The 27569-nt window shown below is 65.1% G+C and overlaps 1 protein-coding gene across 1 annotated transcript; it reads left to right on the top strand.

Annotated features, from left to right (window-relative positions):
* The first annotated feature begins 473 nt into the window (after positions 1-473).
* Positions 474-25786, top strand: DNAAF5 (dynein axonemal assembly factor 5). The gene is made up of 13 exons (XM_054566417.1): positions 474-1095; positions 1958-2142; positions 3903-4027; positions 4339-4457; positions 11769-12001; positions 12247-12459; positions 14457-14600; positions 15123-15291; positions 19076-19223; positions 21680-21830; positions 22493-22649; positions 24054-24245; positions 24830-25786. The coding sequence occupies exons 1-13, from the start codon at positions 489-491 to the stop codon at positions 24964-24966; spliced, it is 2580 nt and encodes an 859-aa protein (XP_054422392.1). The 5' UTR covers positions 474-488; the 3' UTR covers positions 24967-25786.
* The last annotated feature ends 1783 nt before the right edge of the window (positions 25787-27569 follow it).

The following is a 27569-nucleotide window of genomic DNA, read 5'->3' as shown; positions in this document are numbered from 1 at the left end:
ACCGAGGGAGACTTAAAAACAGTCACAAAACACAAGGATCGTCTGTTAGCACCGCCACTGTACCAAGTTTCAGCAACAGAGGGGCCGCGTTCAGAATGAAGCTTGGTCCTTCAGGGGACAAGCGCTGTGCTGTCTGAAAACATCACGCGCAGCGTCTCGGGCGGGAGCTGGTGGCAGGTCGGGCCGGGAGTCGCACCCTGCCCACTGGACTGCGACGCGCCTCCGCCTGGGGCCCCGGCGGCGAGGCCTCCGCGCCGCGGGGTCCGGGGCTCGGGGACTTGCAACCGGGCAGGCCAGCGGGCCTCTCCGCGCGCCAGGCGCCCTCCCCCGGCCGCGGGGCCGCGCCGGCGCCCGGGAGCTTCGGGTCCTGTCCGCGCTCCAGGCCGCCAATAAAGTTGCGTTCCGAGGCCACCGGAAGACGGGCCGTCATCCGCGGCGCGCCGTCGTAAAAGCGCCGGTCTCCCCAGGCGACGGGTAACGCGGAGAAGATGGCGGCGCTGGTGGCGGCGGAGGCCGCGGCGCCCGCGGGCCCGGCCGAGGCGGCCGAGCCGGCCGAGGCCGCGGAGCTGAGCCGCGCCCTGAGCCGCCTGCTGCCCGGGCTAGAGGCCGACAGCAAGCTGGGCCGGCGGCGCGCGCTCGAGGCGCTCCAGCGCGCCCTGGAGGCGGCGCGGCCCGACGCGCCCGCCGCCGACCCCGCCGCCTTCCAGGGCCCCTGGGCGCGCCTGCTGCTGCCGCGCCTGCTGCGCTGCCTGGCCGACCCGGCCGAGGGCTGCCGCGCGCTGGCCGCACACCTGCTGGGCCTGGGCCTGCGGCGCGCCGCGCGGCCCCGCGACGCCCTGCCGCGCCTGCTGCCCGCGCTCGCTGCGCGCTTGGCCGGCCCCGAGCCCGCGCGCCGCCCGCCGCCCGAGGCCTGCGAGGAGCTGCGCCTGGCGCTCGTGCAGCTGCTGCGGCTGGCGGTGGACCTGGGCGGCGCCGCGCTCGCGCCCCACCTGGACGACGCGGTGCGCGCGCTGCGCTGCACGCTGCTGGACCCCTTCGCCGCCGTGCGCCGCGAGAGCTGCGAGTGCGCCGCCAGCCTGGCGCGCGCCACGCCAGGTGCCCGCCGCGTGCCGGGGCGGGGGGAGGGGCGGGCCCATGCACCCCACGTCCTTCCCGGCGCCCCCGCTTGGTCCCCGGCCGCGGTCCCCTCTTGGGCTCTTTCTTGACTCCTGGACGCTTTCCCGTCCCGTGGTTCCCAAAGTACAGAATCCACCGCTGAGCTCACGTGGGCCCCCGATGGGCCCGCCCGTCGCCGGGAGGCTAACCCGGGTGCCGAAGGGACCGCACTTTGAGAAACACTGCTCTAGCCTGTCCCTTCTTGTCACCCCCACTTCTTCCCGGTGTCCCCCCCCCGTCCTCTCTGGCTTGGACTGCTCTCCTCCCAAGTCGAGGGTTCCTGTTTCCCGCCCATCCGTTCCCCGTTATTTCAGAGTCGCTAGTCTGACCCCAACATTCCCGTTTCCTAAGCAGCCGGTCCCGCCTCCCGCCCCAGGGAACTCACCCTGCGCCTCTGACCGGGTGTGGAGCGAGGGGAGGCCCCTCCGAGCGCTGCCGGGAAGGCTTCTGGGAGGAGGGGGTGTTTGGGGCAGGCGGGGGAGGGACCCGGCCTTGAGGAATAAGCTGAGCCAACGGGGACCCGGGGGGCGCCCGGGGGCTGAAGGGAAAGAGGAGGGGGGGCGGTGCGGAGAAAGGGCCTGATGGCTCCGGTGTGGGGGAGGGAGCAAAGCCGCTGGGGCCGCCGCTGGTCCGCACAGATGGCGCTGGCGTGGACTCGGGCCGGGCGGTCCGCCCGTGGAGATGGAAGGAAAACGGTCCCGACCTGGCGGAGGCGCCGCCGCGGGGCTTCCGGTGGGGTTCGGGCAGGGTTGGCGGAGGAGCAGGCGGAGGAGGAACGGGCGCGGCGATGTCTCCTCCGCAGACCACATCCACATGCAGTCCGAGTCTCTCATCGGCCCCCTGATGCACAGCATCTCCCACCAGCACTGGAAGGTCCGCGTGGCCGTCGTCGAGGCCACGGGCACGGTGATCCAGTTCGGCAACGGGAAGTCCGTGGACGACGTGCTTCCTCACTTTGCTCAGCGGCTCTTTGATGATGTCCCCCAGGTACGGGGGGGTCCGCGGGGGTCCCCAGGGGTGCGGGGCTGACACTTTCCCGCTGCTTTGTCAAGATGTCCACGCTGCCCCAGGTGTCCTTGCCCCAGCCCCGGGGGCTCCGGTTCACTTCTCCGGGAAAGTGGGCGGAGCAGAATCGTCCTGGTCCGGGCGACATTCGAGGGAGGCGTGGATCGGTGGCGTCCTGCTCGCCCCCCGCTGGGGACCTGGCCTCAAGTCAGGCCTGCGCCCTGGCTGGGCATCGAACCCGAGAGCCCTGGGTTCGCAGGCCGGCGCTCTGTCCGCTGAGCCACGCCAGCCTGGGGTGCGTGTTGCTCTCCCCCTGGAACACGGAGGAGGACCGTTTGCTCTCGGGAGAAGCCTTTGCTGCGTGTGCTCGCCGTTCACGGGAGCACCTTTGATGCGTCCCCGCCAAGGCAGCCACAGTGGGGAAGCCACCAGGGTGGGCAAACCAGGCCTGAGGGGCGGGGGGCAGCCCGCTCCACTGGGCTTCAGGTCCCATCCAGCAACAGACAGACAGATGGGTGGAGTCTGGACGGAATACTGACCAGAAGCCAAGTTGGAGGCTGTGTTGGCTTCCGAAACGTCACGGGGAGCGGAGGGCACGCTGCCTCCCCAGGGGAGGAAACGTGAAGGGGACGCGGGGGCGCAGGGCCAGGCTCGCGGGCAGGGTCCTCCGGAGCCGAGGAAGGCGCCCCGGCGGCTGCTGCGTGGGGCTGCGGCCCCGCCGGGCGGTGGGAGTGCGTGGACAGTTACGCGTCGGGGTGTAAACGTGTCAGCAGCTCTGCCATCGGTGCAGCTGTCGGCGCTGCGAACAGCACACTGAGCGGCAGCTCCCCGCGGGCGGCGTGGGACGCGGGCGCTTGGCCCGGCCCCGCATCGGCAGGGTCTGCAGCCCACGGGCCAGCCGGGCGCCGCCGGACGACTGCTGCCCTCGGGGTCGTTGTTCAGTTTCCCTTGGTCACGGGCGTTTCCAGAACTCCGGTCCGTGACTCTTGCTATTTAATGGTCCAGAACAAGTGCTCCCTGTTGAAACTGTTTTCACTTTCCTTTACTTCTTCCCCCTGGGATTTGACTGGTTGCGCACAAGTTCCAGGGCAGATTGAGGAGGGGGTTCAAATTCAGCTCTTCGGCTGCCCACCAGCTTTCGCGCGGGGCCGGGGTCACGTTAGCGATCAGGGTGACCGGAGTCCCTTGCAGTGAGTTGAAGGTGAAGCCATCGCCCCACGGGCAGCCCAGGGCGGCATGGAGCCCCACCGCTCTCGGCAGGAGGCCGGGCTCTCACTGACTTGTAACTTCCTGAACTCGGCCTCCTGGGCTGCGTTCCAGGTCCCTGGGCTGCACCCGCGCGCCTGCCTGGAAGTAGCTTCTGCGTGCGCCCCCTGCGCCCAGCGGGCAGCTGGGCGCTGCCCCTCACAGGCAGGGAGCGCGCTCAGAGCGTGGCCGTCCACTCTGGGCGTTCTCCCTGGAGCCTCGTCGCTCTGGTCCCCAGGACACGTCTGAGGACGTGGAAGGGGGTGCCCGGCCGCTTCCCCAGGAGTCCCGGCAGGTGGCCAGCAGGTCGGCTCCCGCACCGAAGGCCGCAGGCACTGCTCTGCCTCTCTGCTTAGCAGCGTGCGGCTCTGGCCTCGCGGGCAGAGGGTCAGGCTGGAGCCCAGAGGACTCAGGCCAGGGCGTCGACCGTGGCCCCAGCGTTTCCTCTCCAGGCGCTCGCCCGGGCCCGGCGAGCCTCTGCGTTCTTTCCCGCGCAGGTCCGACAGGCGGTGACCCGCGTGGTGGGGGGCTGGCTGCTGGACCTGCGGGACCGGTACTCCTTCTTCCACAAGCTCATCCCGCTGCTGCTCAGCAGCCTCGACGACGACATGCCGCACATCGCGTGAGTGGCGGGGCCTGCCTTTCCCGAGCTGGCGGCGGCGGTGGCGGGTGTGTCCTTTGCCTTGGGGCCTCTCGTGGAACCCCCCCCCCCCGCACCCTTCATCTCTGTGCTGAGAGGTCACTCCCGTAGAAGGGGCTCTGGGGTCTTGAAAACGTAATCTTGCCTTTTTAATGCTTTGGGCACCGTCAGCCTTTAGTGCTGCCAGTGAAGCCACGTGATGCCCAGCGGGGCTCCTAGTCAGCTCCCCGGAGACTCGGCACCAGGCTGTGGGCCCTCCCTGAGGGCGTCTGTCCTGGCTGTCCGCCCTGCAGGCACGAGGCTGCCGGCCTCTGGGAGAAGGTCGGTCTGCAGTGGCAGAAGGAGAACGAGGAGGACCTCAAGGACAAGCTGGACTTCGCCTCTCCCCCGCCCGCCCACCACCCTTCGCCAGGTGCGTGCGGCCTTCCCCGGGACGGTGACTGGGGGGGCAGCCCGGGGGGCCTCTGTCCGAGGAGGAAGGCGCACCGGCCCGGCCGTGGCAGCTGAGAGCCAGGAGGTGCCGCGGGCAAGACGCATGTCCTCAGCCTCCTCAGCCTCCCACGTGGCCTGTGGTGTGTCCCCCACCCCGGGCCAGCCCTGCCGTGAAGGGGCCTCCCCGGCGGCCCAGGCAGCCACGGCAGACGCTTCCCTGGCTCCCGCGGAAACCCCGCCTGGTGGGCCCTGAGCGCGGGGGCGCGGTCGGCTGGGAAGCACTGGCTGCTGCTGCTGGTGGAGCTTTGGAAACAGGTGGTACCTTGTCATTTACCAGAAACGCTGCTCGGTACGCTTTATGCAAAGAGGCAAACAGGTCCCAGGTAAGACGCAGGCCCTGTGTTTGGGGCGATTTCTGCACTTGGAACAGAGGCGCCTCGGCACAGTCCCCCGTTGCCCCGCTCCTGCGGTGCCCGCACGCGTGTCCCCAGGCTCGTTCCTCAGCGTCCGGTCCGTCTGCGCCCCGGCCGCTCGCCTGCGCGCTCCTGTCCTGGAGACCGCGGCTCCGGGGCGACCACGTGTCCTCCCGCGGCGGCTGACCCAGACGCCTTTTCCCCGCGGTCTGTGTGCAGGGTGCCTTCTAAAGTGACGGTGAGGGGCACCCTGGGAAGGACAGAGGGCAGGAAGGCGCCCCCAGCCCTGCCGGACCGGCAGGCGCCCGCCACACGCGCGCATCGCGTGGCGCTCGGCGTAGGGCAGCTCAGCCGCCTCCCGCCGACCGGGGACCGCGGCTGCGGCCGCCTCTGCGGCTCCAGGGCCCCCACTGCCGCTGGGGTGAGAGGCCATCACACACAATTTGGAAAAGGGCCGAAAATTAGCTGCCAGCGGGGTTTTTCCTGATTTGGAAAATGTGGAACTTTGGCGTGAAGGCTGCTCAGTGCCTGTGCAGAAAGTAAACTCATGCGCAACGCCCCGCTCGCTGCGGCCCCTCCGACCGCGCGGGGTCCCCGCCCCTGCCCCTGCTGGGGCTGGGGCTGCATCGGCCTTAACAAGTCACAGTGCGGCTGGATGGGGGTGCGGAGGACGGACGAGAAAGACACGGGCCTCAGAGGAGCTCGGCAGGGAGGGCGGGGTGGGCCCTCTGTGCGCGGCCGCTGGCCCCGCTCGGCCCGGAGGGCAGCTGGGCTCCGAGCTTGCGTTTCAGTCGGCGCGGAAGAGGCTCGGCGTTGACTCGCAGCCCAAGCGTGTGCGTGAGCACGCGCTCTTACTAGCTTCCTGGCGTTTTCCCCTAAAATTGTTTTTTCTTCTTTAAAATCTGAGGTTTTTTTCCCTAGAGATTTTATGGATTTGCTTTTTAGAGAAAGGGGGAGGGAGGGAGAAAGAGGAGAAATAGCCCTTGGCTGCTGATTGGTTGCCTCTCGTGTGCCCCCAACCGGCAACCCTCGCAGGCATGTGCCCTGACGGGGAACCCAGCCAGCAACCTTCTGGTCCATGGGCCAGCACTCGAGCCGCTGAGTCACACCAGCCAGGGCTAAAGTCGGAATTTTAAATAAGTTTTCAAAAAATATTTTTAAGATTTTATTTATTTTCAGAGAGAGAGGAAGGGAAGGGAGAGGGGGAGAAGAACGTCCGTGTGTGGCTGCCTCTCGCGCGCCCCCCACTGGGGACCTGGCCTCAACCCAGGCCTGCGCCCCGACTGGGGATCGAACGCGTGACCCTTGGCTTCGCAGGCCGGCGCTCCGTCCGCGGAGCCGTGCCAGCCGGGGCTCCGGTGTTTGTTTAAACATCATCTCCCGCGTCCGCGTCTGTCAGCCTCGCCCTGAAGCCTCGCGGGGGCCGTCGCTGAGCTCACGGCCCCGGGCCCGCCAGCAGCCTGGCCTCGGGCCCTGTGGCGTCTCTTCCCCCGAGACCACACTGCAGCCCCTCGGACAGGCTGCCTGTTAAAACTGTGGCGGATTCACATGAGCAGATGCGCCCTTTCCCGGCGGAGCAGCTCCGCGTCCTGGCAGGCCCCGCCCCGCGCCCTCGAGCTGCCCTCAGCCCCGCGGCCCCCGCTCACGCCGCCCGGCCCGCCAGGGGCCCTGCCGCTTCCGGGACGCCCTTCCCGTCCCAGCTCCCGTCCTGTCCCAGGCGGTCGGCTCTTGCCGCTGGGCCTCATTCCCCCCGATGCCCCGCTTCTGTGCCTGTCGCTGCCTGTGGGGTGACTCCGTGTGCGGCTGACGTCGGCACCTGCACACAGGTTGTGTGCGGCTGTGTCCTCTTTGGGGCAGGCGCTGAGCCGTGGGGGGTGGGCGGGGGGCTCGCCTCGTGTGGGTGACCACGCACCGGCGGGTGGTCCCAGGCGCTGCGGCTCCCGGGGCCCGCGGCGTGCGGGGGTGCCTCGCCGCCCTGTCGGTACGAGGCGCAGTCGCGTGGCGGGTGTAATTTGCGATTCCCTAACCACATAGGACGCTGAGCATCTTTTCATGGGATTGTTTCCTGGGTTACACACGTTGTCTTTGGTTCAGCGCCGGCTCAGCTCTCTGTGCGTATTTTGAGTCGGGTTCTTTTTCCTCCTGTTAAGGAGTTTCGAGACTTCTTTGTCCGTCCCGGACGCGGTCCCCTGTCAGGCTCATGCGGTGCGGCTCTTCCCTCCTGGTCCCCAGCTGTCCCCACGTGGCGGCCTGGGGGCGCTGTGCTCCCCTGCCCCCTCCTCCAGCTGACATCAGGCTGCTGTTCAGCGGCGGCTTTGGCTCTCACCGTCTTGCTCCAAGAGGGCGGACCTGCCCGTGCCTGCGTCCCAGCCCCTGGAGCAGGTGTGCCAGGTGCGGAGTCGGCCCGGCGAGGACCTGTGCGGCGGGTGGTCTAACCGGGGCTGAAGCTCAGGCTGGAGCCGTTGGACAGACAGCTTTGATGAGGTGACGGTTCACTGCTGAGAGACGCTGCTCGGGCGTCAGGCCTGTCAAACGGGGCGCACCTGGGCCAGGCTCATCGGCGCCCGTCTCCCCCTTTCCCAAGGAAACAAGGTGTGGATTTCCTGTTACGACACGGAAATGAATCCCCGCCTGTGAACAAAGCCGCGTGCTGGGAAGACGCGCAGGTGTTCGCCTGACAAAGCGCTTGTCCCCAGGGCAGGCCGCACAGGTGCCTGCAGCCAGGCCCGCCCACGATCGGGGGTGACTGCCTTCGGGGGGCCTTCGGCTTTGAAATCGCCCTTCTGTGGAGACTGTTGTCCTTGGCAACACTCGAGTGAAAAGGAAGCCTCTCTCCGTAACGGTGGGCGGCTTGCCAGGCCTTCTCACGCAAGAGAACGCACTTGGCTTTCTCACCGGTCTCAGAGGCGAGTGGCGGCGTCCCGCTGAATCGGCCCCGTTGTGGCGCGGAGGGCCGCCCGCGTGGTACCCCGTGTGTTCTCGTCCCCCCCGGGGCTCAGGCCGGCTCCGCCCGGCTTCTGTGTCATCCAGGTGTTTGGAAAGGACCGGGAAAGAGGCCTGAACAGGAGCTGTCACCTATGCCGCGCTGCGCTGAGGAAACAGGAGGGGCCGAGGCCCGCGTGGGCGGGGGACCGTTGACTGCCCGCTGTGGGGCGGGGGGGGGGGGCCGGGCCCATCCCGTGCTCAGGGCCCGCGCGCTGTCTCCCAGCAGGGAGGGGGCCTGTCCGCCCGGGCACGCCAGGGCCCGCACGCGACAGGGCAGGGTCTCAGGTCCAGGCAGGTGCAGCTCCTTGTCGCTCCCTAATCCCCTTCTCAGTGGGCCCCCCAGCCCCTGCACGGGGTCGGGGGGAGGTCGATCGCGAGGCGAGTCCCGGGAGGCGCTGCTTCTGCGCACAGCAGGGCCTGCTGCCGATGGTGCGGGCCTGTGAACGCGGCCCCGGCACCGCTGCTGTTGGCCTCGGGTGAGCACACGAGGAAACCGATGGTCTGTTTCTCTGCTTGCAGTTAGACTGCACGTCGCCCAACTGCGCCCACTGTGAGCTGAGTTAATGCTCCGTGCGCGTCTGACCGGCCTGCCCGGGTTTTCTGCTGACCCTTCCCCGATCTAAGGGGCAGGGGAGACGTGCTTAAGAAACAAAGCGAGGGGACGGGCCCGTCCTTCCAGAGCTCCCCAAGACCGCTGGGCCGGCGCCCGGGCCGCGCACCCGAGGCCCGCGCTACTGACGGCAGCAGGGACGGACGAGCCGGGCGCCCATGCAGACCTGCAGCAAAGCCTAAGCCAGCGGGGCAGGAGGTGGCTTCAGGGCTAGGAGAAGTCGTTAGGCAGCAGGAGAAATGAGGTAGCAAAGCACGCTGTCACCAGGGATATTCGGCAGGACCCAACCGCCCCCGCCCCAGAGAAGGAGGTGGCACCAGACGCCAGGCACTGCGCGTGCCGTGCGCAGGGCGCGTGGCCGCTAGGCTGCACGTGGAGACTCGGCACCCCAGGAGGACTGTGCTCTGTGCAGCGTGTACTTAGCACACGGTGCGGTGCGTACTGCCTGTGCACACTTAGTGTGTGGCACCCACGGAGTGCGCACTGTGCACACACGGCCGGTGAGGGCCCTGTAACTCGGCGGGCGGCCGCCATCGCCCTGCTGAACGTGCTGAACACACGTGCCGACGCGCCCGCTGGCGCGGAAGGGCGGCAGCCACGTTGGTGCAGGGAGGGCTCATGGGTGACGCTGTGCTTTCCGGGCCCCGTGGGCGCGGGACTTCGTCCGCTGCTACTGCGACCGAGCGAAGGCCTCACGTTGCTTCTAAGCCAAAACCGTCAGCTCTGCAGAGGAGTTTCTGGGCCCGCACACACGGCGGCGGCGGACGCTGCGGAAAGCGGCTCGGCGCCCCCCAGACTGTTATCCGCTCGCCGTGTGCTCGGCAGAACGAAGCCCGTGTCTGCCTGCGACGGTGACTGTTCGCACAGCCGGGCATCGCCAGGGCCCCGCTGGAAACGGCCCGGGTCCCCCCGTGGACGCGCGTGTTGCGAGCCCTCCGTGCATGGGCACTGTTTAACCATGAAAGTAAAGAAGTTCTGCTAACACGCGGCCATGTGGACGGACCTCAGCAACATCAGGCTTTAGTAACAGAAACTCATGTACGTGAAATCCCTGGTAGGCGCAGGAAGCAGGTGAGCGGTTCTGGGGGCGATGGGGGTGCCCGCGACGGCGCCACTCTGCGGTTGGCCTGCCCTCGGCTCGGCCTTCGCGAGCGGGTGCATGGCAGCGAAGGCGCCGCGTCAGCAGACCCGCGGGGCCGGGCCCTGCAGGCAGGCTGTGTGCACCCCGCGTTTCCTGGGGACTCCCTGCCCCGTGATGCACAGGACAGGGACTCACGGGGGCCCTCTCCCCGGGTGGGGCCCTGCGCTGCCCCCGGGGGCAGCCCTCGGGGCCCCCGCCTGCCTCAGCCCAGCCGCCGCTGCGCCCCAGGGGTGCGGGGAGCCCTTTCCCAGGACAGACGAGCCCCGCCAACAGCCGGCCGGCCGCTCGGGCCGCAGCTCTGAGCTGATGCGGAGCTTCCCTGAAAGGGGGCGCTTCCCCGAGGGGCCGGGGGCTCCTGGGAGGCTGCCCTGGTCGCTGGCCGCCAGCCAGGCTGTCCCCGTGTGGGTCCGCCCTTGGCCGCTGCACCTGTGCTGGCATGTGGTCAGCAGGCCTCTCCCGGGTCCAGTTAAGTTTGGCGAGGTCTTGCTTGTTTACACCTGAAGTTCTGTGTACTGTTTACCTAACCAGGGGAAGCCACTTGGGACACACACCCAAGGGGAGAAATAAGGTGTAATGGTGCTTCACTGGACATTTAGGAATTTTCGACTTCGGAAATTTTAGTTCCCGGTCGGTACTTGAACTCACCTCATGGCTGGAGCTGCAGTGGTTGAGCTCAGCTGGTGTGACGTTAACTTGTTCTTGTGAAGGTGGCCTTGCACCTGTTGGGCAAATGATGGTGAACACGCTAAACGTAAATGAAGGAAAAACACGTATGCCCTCAGGCCAGAAACCGCCCTGGGTGAGGAGTCGCTGCTGCATCCGGCATCCGTGCTGTGGGCACGGAGGCCAGGAGCCGCCCAGTGCGCCTTCCGCACAAAGACCGGGGACGGACAGATGAGGGCACGCAGGAGCTGGCCTCGGGCGCGCACAGGCGGGCGGCCGACCTTGGCGGAGGGCCCAGAGCCTGGTCGGTGAGCGGGGGTGGGATCCTGTCCTCGTGTGAGGGCCTAGAGGTGAAACTCGAAGCCGTGAACCCTCAAGCATGAGGTCTCGGGGCCTTGAGATGGGAGAGCCTCCCTTGGTACGTCGTCGGCAGCGCCCCCCGCAGGAGAATGGCGGGACAGATTGAACCCGATCCAGACAGAAACTTCTGCTCTGTGGAAGGCCTTGTTCCGAGAATGGAAGAAGCCACAGAGTGAGAAAGTTTTTGCAAAGTGCGTGCCTAGGGGCTTGTATCCAGACTACAGAGAAAATGCTTAAAACCCAGCGATCAGGAAACGGTCCAGCCCTGGCTGGTGAGGCTCAGTGGGTTAGAGCGTGTCCTATTGCGGGTTCCATCCGTGGTCCCGGTGCATAGGGAGGCAACTGATCGATGCTTCTCTCGAATCAGTGTTTCCCGCTGTCCCTCCCTCCCTCTCAAAGCAATGAAAAAACCCTTGGGGGAGGATTAAAAAAAAAATTTTGACTTTTTAGTGAGCAAAGAGGATTTGAACACAGTTCCTCAGAGAAGACGCACCGCCGGCAGTCATCAGGGAAGGCAGGTGGGACCCCGCCGGCGAGGGCCGCCTCCAGGCCAGACCGGCCTCCCCGCGCGCGGGCGCGCGCGCTACCGGCATGCGACGGTGCGGCCGCTTTGGAAAACTGGCAGTTTGTTGAACTCTGAGTGTGCCCCAGCCACCGCCCTGCGCGGTGCCCACCCTGACCCGTGGGAGCAGCGTCCTGGCGGTTCTCGCAGCTGCAGCCCTGCAGACGGCTCGGTGCCTGCAGCCGGAGACTGACAGCTGCTCTCCCTGTGCCCGGGAGGCCCGCTCAGCCCTCGCGGGTCTCCGGTGACGGCAGAGTGAAGGGAGCCAGGGAACGAGACGTGCACCGTGCCGTCCACCGTCGGGCGGTCGGCAGCGAGCAGTGCGTCTGCGGTGCCGGGAGGTGTCTGTCCTCTGGGTGCAGCCACGGAGCGCGGGCGTGTCCGGGCGTCGGACCGCGCTGTAAAACCCTGGAGTAAATCCCGACACCGCCTCCACTGCTGCCTTGCGAGTGGGTTTGCGTCTTCAGGGCCGCGGACGAGCCCGCCGGCTGCCGCGCGCGCCCTGAGTTTCTTTCCTCACTAACCACGAACGTCCCGGTTTATTGTCTCTCGTCCAGAGCGCCGCCCGGGGTTGGGCTGCCGGGAGCTCGTCTTCAGGAACCTCTGCAGGGTCCTCCCCGCCGTCTGTCACGACGTCACGGACTGGGTGGTGGGGACGCGGGTGAAGTCCGCGCGGCTGCTGGCGGCGCTGCTGCTGCACGCGGAGGACCACGCCACGCAGCACCTGGAGCTCCTGCTGCGGACCCTGCTGCTGGCCTGCGCGGACGAGGAGCCGGCCGTGGTGCGCAGCGTGAGTGGCCTTTCCCGTCGCACGAGGCGGCAGGTCCCGACTTCGCGGGCGCTCCGGTCCCAGCGGCCCCCGCGCGGCGTCGCACGGGGCAGCCCCAGCGTGCGCCCGCCCCCACGCCCCCCCGCCCCCGGGCCGTGCGCCCTCTGCAGCACCACGCGCTCCCGCCCGCCGCACTTGCTGCCTTAGAACCAGGGGCGGGGGGCGCCGGGGCGCCCGCACTCTAGCCCCGCGCCCTGTCCCCGCAGTGCGCCGGGGCCGCGGAGCTCATCGGGACGTTCGTCAGCCCCGAGGTGTTCCTGAAGCTGCTGTGGCCGATGCTGAAGAAGTCGCCCTCCGCTGCTGGCCTCCTGGTCCTCGCCTCGGCCATCCAGGGCTGCCCGAGGGAAGCCCTCCGGCCGCACCTGCAGGCCATCGCCGCGGAGCTGGCCGGGGCTCCCATCCGGCACGGGTCCGAGAAGGTGAGAGCGGGGGGCGCCGGTCCATGCAGCTGCGGGGCGGGATCCGAGTCGCAGAGCCAGGGGGACAGAGGGGACGCCTCCTTTTGAAAGGCGCGCTGGCGGCTGCCGCCTCCACTCCAGGGGATGATATCCCTGCTTCCCTTTTCCCAGACGTGGTTCTGGCGCGAGCCAGGAGCGTTCACCTCTGGGAGGGCACGGCTGGGAGTTTGCGGTGGGGTTTGGATGTGCGCCCTACACGCTCCGCGGCCAAGAAGATGTCGTTCGGGTCTCGGTGTTGCTTACAGAACAGCCTGGCCTTTCCGGCCCGCAGCCTTTTGGCACCGGGGACCGATTTCCTGGGAGACGATTTTTCCACAAATGGGGGGCGGGGGGGCTCCGGAAATTCGCGTGGTTGCACCCAAGCTCACCTCCTGCCACGCGGCCCGGTTCCTGACAGGCCCGGCCAGTCCTGGCCCACGGCCTGGAGGTCGGGGACCCCACTGTCACCCGTCGAGTTCGGGCTCTGTGTGTGGCTCCGTGGCCACCAGCCAGTGTCCCCAGGGAAGCCTCCGTGGTCCTTTGGAGGCGGGGAGACGCCCTTCTAACCCAGTCCCCTCACAGGAGCGTCTCTGCACGTGCGGGGCGCCCGCGGGTCGAGGCTGGACTCACGCTGCACTCCTGCCGGGCGACAGAGAGGCCATGCCTCAGCCACGCCCTGCTCTGGCCTGGGTGCGCGCGGGCACGTGTGTGTCTGTGTGAGCGTGCGTGTCTGTGCACACGCACGCAGGTGTGAATGTGTGTGCATACACGAGTGGGAGCACACGTCCTTCAGAAGCAGCTCGCGTTTCTGCAATCCCCTGCAGTACCTTAAAAACAGACCATGATGTCTTTCAAGAAACAATTGAAACCTGAACCCCCCCCCCCCCCCGTGTGAAACAGAGGCCCCCAGGGGCGTGCGGAGCTGTGGGCGAGGCTTGGCGGGCGGTGGCCCCAGGCATCCCCCCCGCCCCCCGCGAGGACCCCGGGCTCAGCGCAGGGAGCCCATCCTCCTCATCGAAATGTTGGTTTGGTGGCTGGACCGAGGAGGCCGTGGCGACATCGGGGTAACTCTCCCAGTCACGGGCTCCTCGCCGCCTCCGCCGCCGCGGACGTGACTGTCCCGCACTGTCCCTGGAGAGCCCCTGCTCGGAACAAAGCCACTGCGACCACTCCCACTGTGTCTGTTTTTCATTCCCGCACTGCGTGTGTGTCAGTAGACGTTGGGGGTTCTCCTGTTAAACACAGAGAAACGCGCCTGTCTCCCCCGAGCCGCCGTGGTGGTCCCGGCGGAGCCAACAGCGCGGGTCGTGCTGAAGGGCTGCTTGCGGATGGTGGCCCTGCAGGCAGAGGTTAGGGGCCATTCAGAAGCCAGACAGTCACGCTCAGAAAACCAGCCGCCCAGGCCCAGGAGCGACTGGGCTGTGGGAGGGTCGGGGCTGGGAGGTCACCGCCGCCTGGGGCGCCCGCGGGGCCGGCAGGCAGAGGCTGGGCCTGCCCCGGCGGCCGTGTGCCGTTCGGGAGGCCGCGCTGTGCCGCGGGGGAGTTCGTTTTTGTCGACCACGCGGCGTCACGGAAACGTTGAGGTGCACGTAAGTCCAGGAGAACGCCCCGGGCACGCGTCTCCAGCTTCCACGGGGGCCGCCGCCGGCGTTCTCGCCCGGCCTGCTATGCTCCCCTTTTCTCAGCCTCGCGTGGGGTGGGGGGTGCCCCGGAGCAAACGCACGGGCCTGCTCACTTCACTAGTGGGCGCTCTGCTACCACGTAGTGTCACTGACACGTGAGAACTTTTAAAAACGTGAGGGAAAAACCAGTAAGCAATTACCCGAAGTAACGGGTCCGTGGAGTCCCAGTCTGCTCAGTTGCCTGTTGTCTAAAAAACGCCGCTTAGGGTCGACGGGCTGGGCTCCGCGGCCGGCACTGCGGCGCGGCCGGCGTGGGCCCGGGGCCGGCGGCTGACGGCCCTCCCGCTCTGTCCGCAGCTGCACTACGGGGAGAACCTGCTGCTGTGCGTGCGGGCCGTGGTGGCCGGGGGCCGCGAAGACTGCCGGGGGTGCGGCCTGCCGCTCCTGCAGGTGCTGCTGACCGTGATGGCGCTCCCGGGGGCCTCGGGCCTCAGCGACCAGGTGAGCCCGCGGGGCCGCCCGCTCCTGTGAATCTCGGAGACGAGCGCTGAGTCCCGGCGAGCGGCCTCGGGGGAACGCAGGCCCCGGGCCCCTCCAGCTGCCTGGGGTGTCCGTGGGGAAGGAGGTGTCCTTGCCCAGCCCCGGTAGGTTAGTGTCGGGCAGTTGCCCGCATAGTTCAAGCCTGTCCAGAGTCCTGAAGCCCCCCCGGGCGCCCACCTCTGCTCTGCAGGACGTGAGGACGACTTGGGGGCTTGCGGGGAGCTCGCGGCTGCTCTCGGGCCGCACGCCCTGTGACCACGCGCCCGTCTGCCTCGTGACTGGGGTGCGGCTGGCGCTGCTGTCACCGGAGCGGAATCCAGGGGGGCCGGGACCTGCAGCCCCGGGTCCCCAGGACATGCCTCTGGGGTTTCGTTCTGTTCCCTGCTCTCGGGGACAGGGGACCTGGCGACCCCAGCGGTCGCTGGCTGCGCGGGGGCTCTGAGCAGGGAAGGGGATTGTCCAGCCTGTGCCCCGCACTTGCAGGTTCAGGAGACCATGGACGCGCTGGCCGCGGCAGAGGGCGGAGGTGGCAGCCAGGACCTCTACCGCGAGCACGTGGGCCCCCTGCTGGCATGGCTGGCCGGCTCCCAGCAGGACTGGACCGTGCACTCCCCGGAGCTGCAGCAGTTCGGTGTGCTGCTCGCCCACGCAGGTGAGCCCGGTGCCCCGGCGACTGCGCTGAGCCGAGGCCACTGTCCGGAAGCTACGCCCAGCCACCGCCCCCCGGGCAGAGTGGGCGCGTGGGAGGCTGAGCCAGCCGCGCTGGAGCTGGACGGGGCTCTTGCGTGGCCTGTGATCCTCGGACGTGTCCCGGGCTGTGTGGAGCTCGGCGGCAGCGGGTGGCGGTGGCGTGGCTGTGGGAGCCCCAGGCTCACCTTGCCCACGGGTCCTCCGCCAGCGCCCGGGAGACCTGTCCCCGGAGCGAGCCGCACCGCGCCCTGGTTCTCAGGCACAGAGGTGGCGTGTACACCTCAAAATGCAGTGAGGCTTTCCGTACAGTTGTGTAGTGATTTGCTACGTACGGGGGTGGGGACCAAAGTAGGCTCATAGTCGTGAGGATGCAAAACAGTTCTCTCTCGTGTTACTTATCGATTGTTGTAGTTCCCTCCGAACACCTGTGACCCTGCGTTCCCGCCCTGCGTGTCCTGTGCTGTTCGGGGCGGGGGGCGGAGTTGGTGGAGAAGTCAGCTGTGTCTCCACGAGCCTCTCAGAGCCGATCTCCGTCCTGGAAGCCTCAGGCCGCCCCCCGTCCCCTCCCTCCCCCGGCTGCAGCAGGTGCTGGGGCAGATCCGGGGCCGCCGGGTCCCTGCTGTCGCCGCGGCCGGGCCTCCTGCTAGCCGGTGGTTGTCCCTGGACAGTGCCCTCACCTGACCGCGGTTCCTCAGGGCCCTGACGCTGCGAGACCTGGGACAAACCAAAACTGTCCCTTGTCAGCCGTATGCAAAACCACGTTTCCACGTCTGAAGGCCGGCGCCGGCCCCCGTGGCAGACGCCGCTCCCCGGCCGCCCAGCCTCGCGCTCCTCTGCTGGGAGCGGCTGTGTGGCCGAGGCTGCTGAGCGGGTGCTGCCCAGCCAGAGAGCTCCCTCGCCCCTCCCCCGGGCCCCTCACTGGGCCGGGCGTATTCAGTTTCGAGTGTGTGCTGAACGTTTCCCAAACAATTTCACAAATCAGACGGGAAAGCCAGGCTTCGAGTGTGCCGTGCCCGCGGGGTCTCCTAAGACCTGCTGTTCCGACTTGGAATTTTAAAAAGGATCTTTCATGGTGGGAGCGTAACTGATTGACACCTTGGAAGACAAACCTACGTGGGCCCCCATCCCACGTCTCAGCAGGAGGATGTTCACAGCGTAAGGGTGAGCGACGAGAGCTGGTCTCAGAGCTGCAGTTCAGCGGCCCCAGCTGGGCTTCCCCTGGTGCCCTGTGTGCGTGCGTGTGCCTGTGGGGCGTGCGCGCGTGCCGCTGTTCGCACGTGTGCAGGACGTGCGCGGCTGTGCGCGGAGTCTCAGAGGAAGTCGGCCTGCTTCACCCGGTGCTTGGGAGTGTGGGGGATGCTTGCGTTCTTCTTTATGCTTCGCTTTCCTGTATTTTCCAAGTTTTCTTCATGGAGCACGTACGGCTGTAATGAACAGGAAACAAAGCAGTTAAATATCTTTTACCCAGTAAATTCCGTCTATTTCTTATATACAAAAGTTCTGTGGGAAGATATTTTTTTCAGTTTGATTGTAAAATATTTATACACGGAGAAATGTGACTGTCTGAGCTTTGGAAAGCCGGGGGCTGCGAAGGAGCGAGGCGGGAGCTCACAGCCGCGGTCCAGCGCGAGGCCGCGCTTCCGGAGGAGCCCCACGCAGGGCAGAGCGCCGCGTCCGGGGCCCAGGCGGGGAAATGCAGCCCGTTCATGGTGGAGAAGTGTGGGTTTGAACCGGGAAGCCATGTTCCGTCTATCAAATCAGGCCCACAGTTAACAGTGCACCCGCGGTGGTGCGGACCGGGAGCCGCGGCGGTGTGCCCAGCGGCAGTGGGCGGCGCCAGAGTTGATGCTTCTAGGGTCACCCATGTCTCCCGAGCCTGCCGTCCGGCAGTCACGCTGCTGGGCATCTGTCCTGAGGAAGTAACGCTAATGAGGGAGAAAGCCAGGTGCCGGCGACATCCAACCGCATGTTTAACAGCAGAAATTGGAAGGGGCCCAAACACCTTACAGGAAGTTACCGGCACCATGACAGCCACTGAAGCCTTCAGGGCGACACAGGAAGCACACGTGCTGCGACGCCGCAGGAGGTGGGCTGCAGGCAGCCCTCCGCACGTCCTCAGCGAGGAGCATGCTGGGAAGACACGCGGAAGCGTCCAAGGAGCAAGCTCCAGTTTGGGGGGTCTGTCTGTTCAGCGTTCAGCACACCGGCCAGTGTCCCACCTCAAACCCCCAGCGGGCCCCTCCCGCGTCTGTGGGCAGGGGCGGTGGCCCCAGGGACGACCTTGACCGTGGAGGTTATGTTCTGTTCTCTGTTTCTGCCAGAAGATGCCTTGTTTCCAGTTTGTTAAAATGCAGAGAGGTGAAAAAAAAACAACTCAGGCCTGGAAGTGGGGCGTGTGGGGACGATGCCAGCGGACACGCGGGGCGGCGGCCGCCCGCTCCCGAGCCTCAGCGTGCTCCTCTGGGCCCGGCCCCGCCCTGCCTGCGAGCGCCAGCCTGACCCAGCTGTGTGAAGGCCTTGCTGGACACACTCACTTTAAAGGGCAATGAGAAAAAACTGATTGCCAGATGAGAAGGGCTGGGCCGGTGGTCAGGAGGGCCGGCCGCGGGGAGGGGCGGCCCCGGGGCGGCCCCTTGCCAGCCCTGGACACTCCCCGGCATTTTCACTCACGGTGACACTGCGCATCGGTGACCTTTGTGATGCGTCTGGGCCACAAGCTCCCAGCCTTCTCAAAGAGTCGGTGGTTTCCAGCGAGGCCCCGAGTGGCCCGCCCACCCCGAGACACGCTATGTCCCCAGGGACTGGCTCCTGCTGGGTGTCACGCACACACGTGGGGGTCCCTGGGGGTGCCTCCTAGACCATGAGTCATGACCCACGGTCGCGCGTTTCCTGCCTCACTTTAGTGGGAGCACTTGTTTAATGCTGATGTCAGGTGTTGGGAAGGACGTGTGTTTCCATCTGTGGCGGGGGGTGGGACCCGCCGGCTGCCCTGTCCTCTCTGCAGGAAGCAGGTGGGCGGGTGGTGTTTCCTCCTTGGACAGGGAGCCGCCAGCTTCCGTCTCTGCACAGACTTAAACAGGCTGGGACGACCTACATGAACCCATGGTACTCACCGTGTGGACGCGTCCCGCCTGACAGCCACCGTGGCGTCTCTGGTTGGTGCAGCTCCGGGTGGATGCACTGACCCCCTCCGGCCACTTCCCCGTCCCGCTGGGTCATCTCCGGCTGGAGGCGCGTGAGGCTGGAGGCGCTTTGCCTGCTGCCTGGCAGCCGTGGGCATCGGCAAAGCGCCGGGAGCCGGGAGTTCCAGGCGGCCTCCGTCATCAAGGACGGGAGTTGGCAGCGGGCACGGCCTGGCACGTGGCGGGAGCGGGGATGCTGTGACTCGAAGCCTGTGTCTGCGCTCTGTCACGGCTCCAGGGGTTCCGGTGCCAGGCGCCATGGCCTGCACCCGAAGCCCCGGCGGCATTGGGAGATGCGCCGCGTTCCCCCACCGAGCAGCCAGTGTGGGCAGCGAACAGCTTACCTGATCGATTTTGGTTGATACCTAACTCATTGTTTGACTTTAATTTTTTAAGAACTTGGAAAAATGTAAGAAAGTAGTTTACAAACTGGATGATTAGTCGGAGGCTGAGCGTTCTCAGTGACTCCCGGTCGGTCCTGCAGAAGGGACCCTCGCCCTGCCGCTGGCAGGGCCCGCCCGTCTCGGTGACGGGCAGGAACAGGCGCTCTGCTCTGTGTTGCAGGTCCAGCGCTCGGGGAGGCGCTGCCCCAGCTGGTCCCCATCCTCCGGAGCTGCCTCCAGCCCGACAGAGACCCCCAGGTGCGCCTGAAGCTCTTCACCCTCCTGTCCCGGGAGCTGCTGAGAGCGAAGGAGACCCTGGACTCCCAAGGGTACGTGGCCCCCACCCCCCGCTGCGGTCGCCCCATGCTGCCCCCGCCACGGAGGGCTCAGGCGGCAGCCAGGGTGGCCCCTGCTGCCACAGTCATGTCCCCAGGCAAACAGCGAGGTCAGGGCGGTGAGTGCCCCGCACGGGGAGGCACTAAATCAAAGGCGCTTTAGTGTGGCCATTAAAATTCCATTGAGTGAAAAAGTTTCAGGGAACATTAACTATTAATGGTTTATGTATTAGCTGTTCTCCGGTTTAAAAGCTTTTCGGTGCCGTTCAAACCTAACAGAGGATTGATGGAATCCCCGTGGATGGGGGAGCCTGCGGAAGGGCTTTCAGGCTGCAGCACGGGCTGCCGGGGGCCGGCTCTGAAGGGAAGGAAGGGGGCCTGAGACCCCTGGGGGCCGGGGGAGCCGGTAACTCAGCCGACGGGCCAGGGCGGGGCCTGCGGGCCTGCATCCGGCCGGGGCAGCGGCTGCGAGCTGTTGGGGGCCGTCCCCGGAGGGAGCCGCCCGGGCAGGGCAGAGCCCCGCTGTGCTCACGCCGCCACCGACAGCGGAGACGCGTCCTGCGAGAGGGCAGGGTCGGCAGACCCTTCTTCCCTGGTGCCGCACCGAGCACTCCGCCCTTGGGCCTCGAGCCTGACGTCTTGCTGCAGGAACGCTGGCTTCCGGCTCGTCCGCAGAAACTCGGGGCTCAGCAGGGACCGTGAAAGCAGCTGAGTGCAGCCCTGGCTGCCTTCCCGGCAGCAGGCGGACCCTCCTCGCCCGGACCCCCTGCAAGCCCGTCTGCCTGGAGCCGCTGCTCAGCCCTGTCCCCAGGGACGGTTACTCTGCAGTTGGGACGAAGTTCCCGAAAGAAGCCGCGCTGAGCTTCGAGCTGAAGGGCGTCAGTATTGGGAGAAGAAAGTCGTTCGATTTAGCTCTTCAGGCGGGAACGTTGGCTCTCTTTACAGGCAGGGAAGGTTAAACAACACCCGCCTGGTTTTGACCACTTAGCATTATGAAGTGGTGACTGTAAAACGTGTTGACTCACTGGAACGGACGCAGTCGAACGGGAGCCATGGCTGACGCCCATCTGTCACAGTGTCCGTCCTCGGGCTCTGCCCGGGGCGGGGGGGCGTGTGGCTCGCACCCGGCGTTTCCACCGGCCTCCCAGTCAACAGAAGCTCTGAGGCGGCAGCAGGGACGCCCAGGTCCCGGAGGAGGATAGGCCGTCCCATTCTTGGGGCACAGGGGGCAGCACGCTCGGAACAAGAGCCTGAGCGGCGTGCCCTCGGGCCGGTCCTGCTGCCCCGACTTCTCCGTGACGGCCCCGGGCGGGAGGCCCCCAGGGCACGTGTTCGCGGGCGGCGGCGGGCGAGCTCCGACCTGCTTCGTCGTCGGCTGGGCACTGGGCGCGGACCCCGTGTGTCTTCTGTGCACGATGGAATCCGTGTTTTGCAAGCTGGGTGCTTTCACTCCCCAGCACGTTCGCGCCTCGGAGGGCCTCTCAGACGAGTTGGGCGCTGCGCACACCCACTGCGCGTCTCCGGGGGGCCAGCACTGCCCCTCAGGTCGTCTGGCCACGCCAGGGGACCGCCTCGGAGACAAGCGCAGGGTTCGGTCTTTCTGCAGAGCCCTCCTGTGTGTCACGTTGCAGCAAACAGCAGTTCCCTATGATGCAACACAGGGGCGACCGAACTGAACGCGAGTAAACCATCCTGAACCAGACACACTTTCCAGGTGTGCGGCTGCCCCTCAGGGCTGGCCCAGCAGTGCCCCCTGCTGGAGGCTGCGGCCCCGCACGGCAGGCAGTCTGCGCCCAAGGTGTTCTCAACGCTGGGGCCAGAGCGCGGAGCCGCCTTTGACCTGGGCTTTGCAGTAATGCTGGCAAACGAGTGAATGAATTGCTCGTTCCGGAAAACACGCCGCGGCCTGTGCGCAGAGGCCCGTGGCGGCTTGTCCCTGGGGGGCACTGCGAGGAGCCTGGCGCCTGCGGCACGGAGACACCGGGCGGCAGGCTGGGGTTCCACTCCGTTTCTGTCCTGATGGCACGTCTCTGGCAGGTCACCGTGGAGACGAAGCCCCTGTGGGTTGGAGGGACATCCACGTCTCCCTGTGGCGTCACTCCCGGGGTCCTCGCTGAGGTGGAGGGAGCGTGGTGGGGGCCGTAGGGCAGTGTCCGTAGGATCGTCATACATGGGAGTGACGGTTGCCGCTCCTGGTGACGTGTCTCAGGTGTAGCTTGTCCTCCTCAGAGCTGGGGGACTGACGGACGCAGCCCCTGCCACATGGGTGCCGGGCCCCGGGGTTCTCAGGAGAAGCCAGCAGGGGCCCGGGGGATGACGGCCAGCTGTGCCCCCACCCCCGGGAGCGGAGGGCTCCCTCGCTCGGGCGTCCGCTTCCGGCTTCACGTCTGCCACCTGTGCTGGGCGTGGCCCTCTGGCCTCCTCACCGGCCTCCCATCCTCCCTCTGCAGGCAGCTTCACAGCCACCTCGACACCCTGATAGAGGACGTGGTGGCCCCCAACCTGCAGTGGCGAGCAGGGAGGACGGCCGCGGCCATCCGCACGGCCGCCGTGTCCTGCCTCTGGACGCTCCTCAGCAGCGAGGTGCTGTCGTCCACACAGGTAGGACTCGGGCGTCGGGGCGGGGGTGGGGGGGCTCGCCCGTCTCCGGGGTCTCCGGGGCCGCGGCAGGAAGGCGCCCGCGGCAGTGCTGCAAGGGCCTCGGCAATGGGAGGAGCCGCCCGGGGGACGAGCCGGGGGCGCAGGTCTGGGGCCCGCCCGGTGTTGGCCTTGGCTGTGAGGCTGACACAGGGGGAACGCTGCTCCGCACGAGGCAGAGGCTTCCGTCGCAGGAACTCGCCGAACGGACGGCCCTGGGCTCTCTGCGCTGTGTGTGCCCCGCCCCCCCCGTCCTGCCAGCACGGGGGTCGGGGAGACCGCAGAGCGGGCGTGAAAGCCTCGGGCCCTGCTCTCCTGGGGGCAGCGCCTCGCCTCGGGGCGGGGGCTCCCCTGCGAGGACGGCTCTCACTGACGTGAACGTGTCCCAGGCTCCCTCGGACCTGGTGCAGCCGCACAGGGAAGCAGCCGGCTATGTGGGGCTTGGGCCTCAGACTCTGTGGACGACAGATTTTTTTAAAACATCAATGGACCAAGTTAAAAAAAAATTGTTATCTAGATTTTAAAATCCACATTCCCATCTGCTTATGTAGAAATTGCAAATAGTGCCCCGGACTCCGCGGTATTAGTGTGGAAACGTAGCCTCTCCACGTTTGCACCGACCGCAGGTACAGGAGGTGCAGGAGACGCTGATGCCCCAGGTTCTGACCACCCTGGAGGAAGATTCTCCGATGACTCGACTGACTTCATGCCGAATCATCAGTGCATTTTTAAAAACCTCTGGTGATGCGATCGATCCAGATAAACTCATGAAGATTTACCCTGGTAGGACATTTTTCTTTTCCACAGCACGTGTGTGTGTGTTTAACAGCTGTTCCTTTCATAGGAAAATCGGGAAATGCTACTTTGACTTCTGGCCAAGCTGCTGCTAAGAGCACAGAGAGGGTAGTGATGCCCAGCAGCGCTGAATGGCTGCCGCGAGGAGCAGGCCGAGGGGCCAGAGCCGGGGCGGGGCCCGGCGGGGGCGGGGCGGGCGCTCGGGTCCCTGCAGCAGCCAGGGTGCAGCCCCCTAGCGTAGGGGCCCCGCGGCCTGTGCACAGGCCTGGGCGAGGCGTGGGCTCCCCGCCGCCGAGCGGAACGGTGAGCAAAGCGGCCGCCCCCCAGGTCCCTAGGAGCAGGGGGCTGGCGTGAGGAGGGAGCCAGGGTGCGCCCCCACCCCTGGAGCGAACGTGGGTCGCCCACCATCTCTGAGTGGTTTTGCTAGAAGGTGTTTACGCTTCTCAGAAAGAAGCTGAGGGTCACAACAGCACACAGTGGTGAAGAACATGTGGGACAAGCCCACCACCTGTTGCAGGAAGACCCGTGGGAGTGAGGCGCACGCTTCTGGGGCAGCGCCCTCGCGGGAGGCAGAGCGTTGGGGGCGGGGCACGCAGTGTCTGAAGTTGCGTCTCCTAAACCAGTTTTCCTCATTACCCAGGCTTGTTGTATGCCACAGATACTTAGTAATTTTAAAAAGGTGGTTTTAAGAGTCCTTGGAAATGAAGAGTGGTTGCTGAAATCTCAAGCTCGGTGCCCTGGCTAAATGGCAGCCTGGCGCTGGCCAACCCAGAATCCCGGGTGGGCGGGTAGTGGCCGGGTCGGTGCGTGGTGCCGCCCCTGCCCCCACCCCATGCTGTGTCTGCTGAGTCTCCAAAGCCCACCCAGCTGGGGGCCAGAGGGTTCCTGCAGGTCGTATGGGGAAAGCGTGCACGGGATAAAGCCGGCCCGTCGGTGCCGAACACCCTGCCTGGGGGGAAGGTGGCGATTCTATCCTCGGCAGCCAGGTGGTCTCGTCCTGGGGGCTTGGCAGAAGCAGCTGACAGGGTCGGTGGCTATCATGTCACCAGGCCCTCAGCTCTGTCCCCAGAGTCAGGAGGGCAAGGCCTGCAGGGGCCCCTCCTGCGCCCTCTGCTGGTCGGGGGCGGGTGGAGGGGCTCAGCCAGGCAGGACGCCTGTGGCTGACAGGCTTCCGCTCTGCGCATAATGGCGGCGAGTGCGCCGGGGCCCCCAGGCAGACGCGGGGCTGAGTGCAGAGGGGCTCGGGCCGGTCACCCCTGCGCCGTGTCCACGGCGCCCCCTCCTACCTGCACCTGTGTGCTCAGGGTGCAGGGCGTGGGCCCGGGGCCCGGGTGAGGCCTGTGCGGGCGCCTCGGCCCACACCCTGCCCTGCCCGCCCTGCCCGCCCTGCAGAGCTCCTCAAACGTCTGGATGACGTGTCCAATGAGGTGAGGCTGGCGGCAGCCTCCGCCTTGGTGGCCTGGCTGCAGTGCATCGGGAAGGACGACAGGAAGGCTTCCTACCAGAGTCACATTCAGCACCTGTACAAGGAGCTCCTCGTGTACCTGGATGACCCCGAGGGCGCCGTCCAGGACGCAGTCTTGGGTAAGCGCGCTGGCGGCCTGCGCTCACGGAGCCCGTTCCACGTGAATGTAAATGAGTGCGTGTTTGGAAGGTGTATTTTCCTAGTCAAACTACTGGGCAAGGAGGGTGTCCCTGTTTTACGTTTCCTGCGCTGTGCAAAAATTTTTAGTTTGCTGTGGTTCCGTTTGTTTTTCTTTTGTTGCCATTGCCAGAAGAGACATCCAGACAGACTCTGCTAAGAGCTGTGCCAGGAGGTTACTGCCTGAATTTCTTCCAGGAGTTTTGCGGTTGCAGGCCTTGTGTTGAAGTCTTTAGTCCCTTTCGAATTTGTTCTTATACGCCGTGTGCGAGGGTGGTCTAGCTTCATGCTTTTTGCACATATCTGCCTACTTTTTGGACGGACTGCCTTTACCCCATTGTATGCTCTTGCCTCCTTGCTCGTAAATTAAGTCCTTCTGCGCGTGGGTTTGTTTCTGGGCGCTCTCCTCTGTCCCGCTGATCCGTGTGTCTGTTTTTACGCCAGTACCAGGCTGTTTTGATTTCTGTGGCCTTGTATTGGCTTAATACTTATTTCTGGCATCTTGGGGGTGTTTGCTATTTTACAGAGGTACTCAAAGCAGGCAGTGGCCTGTTTCCCGAGCTCCTGGCGAGGGAGACGGAGGCTGTGGTCCACAAGCACCGCTCTCCCACCCGCTGCGAGCAGCTCCTGCAGCACGTTCAAGCTGGGCTGCCCGCCCCATGACCGCGGTGCTGCCGCTGCCGCCGGGCACGGACGCCAGGCCCTCGCCCTCACCGGGGCTGGCCCTGTGGCCTCCGCACCTCACCACAGCCGAGGGCACGGACGAGAAGGACAGCTTTGCCAGCAAGGAGGATGTACTTCCTTAGAAAAATACCCAGGACTTTTCAAACCCAGCAGTTTCTGAAATAACATTTATTGAGTGGCTCTCTATTTGTATGTGCTGTTTATATGGTTCACTGGAGATCTGCCCAGAGTCTTCAGCTAATTTGAAATGAGGACTCAGCTCTGCACCCGGGCAGCCAGACCCAACCTTGCTGCTTCTCGCAGCGCTGCGTGCACTAGGTTCAGGGACTTCCGCTTCTGTCCTGCTTAAATGCCCACCAAGGAAGGTCTTGACCATCTGAAAAAAAAAAAAAAAAAAAAAGGCAAGAGGATTTAAAAGAAATTGCGTTCTTTTTCTGGATTCTGCCTACTGAAACTAAATACCTCAGTGAACAGACTAAAGGAATGTGAAATCTTAAGAACTATTATCAGTGAAAATTTCCCCACTTAAAAATATACTGGAACTTAAAATGTTTTGTGGACCTATTCAGCCAAATACCTTTATTTAGATCAGTAATGCTGACAATTTGAAAATAGGAAAATAGGATATTTAATCAGATTTTGGTTGCTGTCTTATAAATAGCAGTAAAGTAAAATTCTATTTTATTCTCTAGCACTTTTTACACCCAAGTGCCTGAAAGATTTCATTTTAGCTAGTGATTATTTCTATAAGCCAAATACATATGTTAATACAAGGGAGGAAATGCTGTATTTTCCAACAATGAAACATTAACACTTATGTTTGGTGTTTGAAACTTAATTAAAAGTATTTATTGTAATTATTTTATATGCCTGCCTTTATGTGTTTTGGTAATTAATAAACTTTTTTTTTCCAGAAGTCGCTCGTTTTTTCCTTAGATGCAGCCTGCTGGGAAGCCAGCCTCAGGGTTTTCTGGGCCTGCGCCTGGGCAGGGCGGCCGCTGCTCGGTGCCCAGCTCTCTGTGCGCACCAGGGGGCAGCAGCTCCACGTGAGAGACTGGCAGGGTGGCAGCCAGGGGCCCCCGGGCTCGCTGTGGGGAGGCGGCAGTGTCGGGACCGGGGACAGTGGCCTGGAGAAGGCGCGGGGTCTGAATGCACAGCCCTGGCCCCACGGGGTGTGTCCCCTCTGAGCCTCGTTCCTATGATTGACAGCTACAGGGATTTAGGAAACCTTCAGGCCCGGTCTTGCTCAGGTGTGGGTTCCCGAATTGCCCTTCGCCTTCTGTATCCTCTGCCTTTTCCTCCCTCAGCCTCACCCGGAAACCTGTCAGAAACGCCCAGTACGCCCTGGCCGGCGGGCTCAGTTGGCTGGAACGTCATCCCGTAAATCGAAAGGTTGTGGGTTCCATTCCCAACCTGGGAACATGCCTGGGCCCAGCGATGATTCTACCCCTTCCTGTCTCTCAAGTTAATGAAAAAATGTCCTGGGGTGAGAATAAACAAACAAATGCCAGCGTCCAGGCCTCAGCCCCGACCGCCTGAACCCGGCGGCGGGGCCCCGTGGTCCGCCCTGCAGGGGCCTCTGATGCCCCTGAGGCGTGGCCCCCGCCCCGGGCGCCGCGCATCCTCCCGCCCCGCCGGAGGCCCCGTCTTCTGTCCTAGGTCGGCCGTTCGGTGTCGCAGGAGCCAGCGACCAATGGCAGCGGGCGTGGCGGACAGGAAGCGCACGTAAGGCCTCGGCACCCATGTTGCTGATGGTTTCCTTCGCTGTGCAAAGAATTTTTCATCTGATAACAGTTCCATGTCTGCACTTCCTTTCTCTTATGGCTCTCGCCTGAAGACGTACCCGGAGAGATGCTGCTCAAGGCGACGCTGAGAGTTCGCGGCCTGTGCTGTCTCCTAGGAGTTGGACGGTTTTAAGCCGAAGACTGAAACATTTAATCCACTCTGAGTCTGTTCTTGTATCCGGTGTAAGGAAGCGGCCCGACCTCACGTGTTGCCGCCTCTGCCGCCGCTCCGCTGCCCACAGCCCCGAGGGCTCCTCTCGGGCTCCGCTTCCCTTGCCCTCCGCCTGCGCGTATGCCAGTGCCCTGCTGTCCGATTCCTGCAGCTTCATCGGGGGGCGCGCGAACCCTTGAACTTTGTTCTCTGTCAACAGTTCTTTGGCTCCTTGGGGTCTTCTGTGATTTCATATAAACTGTAGCGTTAGTTCTCATTCGGAGAAGAATGCCTTTGGTATTTTGATAGGGATGCACTGAATCTATGGTTCTAGGAAGTGAAGACATTTTAACAATCCTTCCAACCAAGAGTAAGGCACCATTTTCCATTTATTTGTACCTTCAGTGTCTTGCAGTTCTGAGAGGGCAGGTCTCTCACCTCTGCTTTTTTTCTTTTTTTTTTTAAATTGATTTTCTAGAGAATGGAGAGCGAGGTCGCTGTTGCTATTACACTCCGGTCGCCTCTTGCCGGCGCCCTGACCGGATCACGCCGCACCGGGCCGGACGGGCCGACGCTCCAACCACCCAGGCCGCCCCCGCCACCCCCGGCGCCTGGTTCTTCTCAACCCCTGAACCCACGGCGGCGCG

The sequence above is a fragment of the Pteronotus mesoamericanus genome, unplaced genomic scaffold, assembly GCF_021234165.1.
Source record: "Pteronotus mesoamericanus isolate MK-2021 breed Mesoamerican mustached bat unplaced genomic scaffold, CSHL_Meso_final contig_1, whole genome shotgun sequence".
NCBI lineage: Eukaryota > Metazoa > Chordata > Mammalia > Chiroptera > Mormoopidae > Pteronotus > Pteronotus mesoamericanus.
The sequence above is the reverse complement of the archived record's forward strand: the minus strand, read 5'-3'. Positions and strand labels throughout refer to the sequence as shown.

Coding starts and splice junctions, on each gene's coding strand:
- DNAAF5 (XM_054566417.1), top strand. CDS start 489: ATGGCGGCGCTGGTGGCGGCGGAGGCCGCGGCGCCCGCGGGCCCGGCC. Junction 12,002..12,246: donor AGCCGGCCGTGGTGCGCAGC/GTGAGTGGCCTT, acceptor CTGTCCCCGCAG/TGCGCCGGGGCCGCGGAGCT. Junction 12,460..14,456: donor TCCGGCACGGGTCCGAGAAG/GTGAGAGCGGGG, acceptor CTCTGTCCGCAG/CTGCACTACGGGGAGAACCT.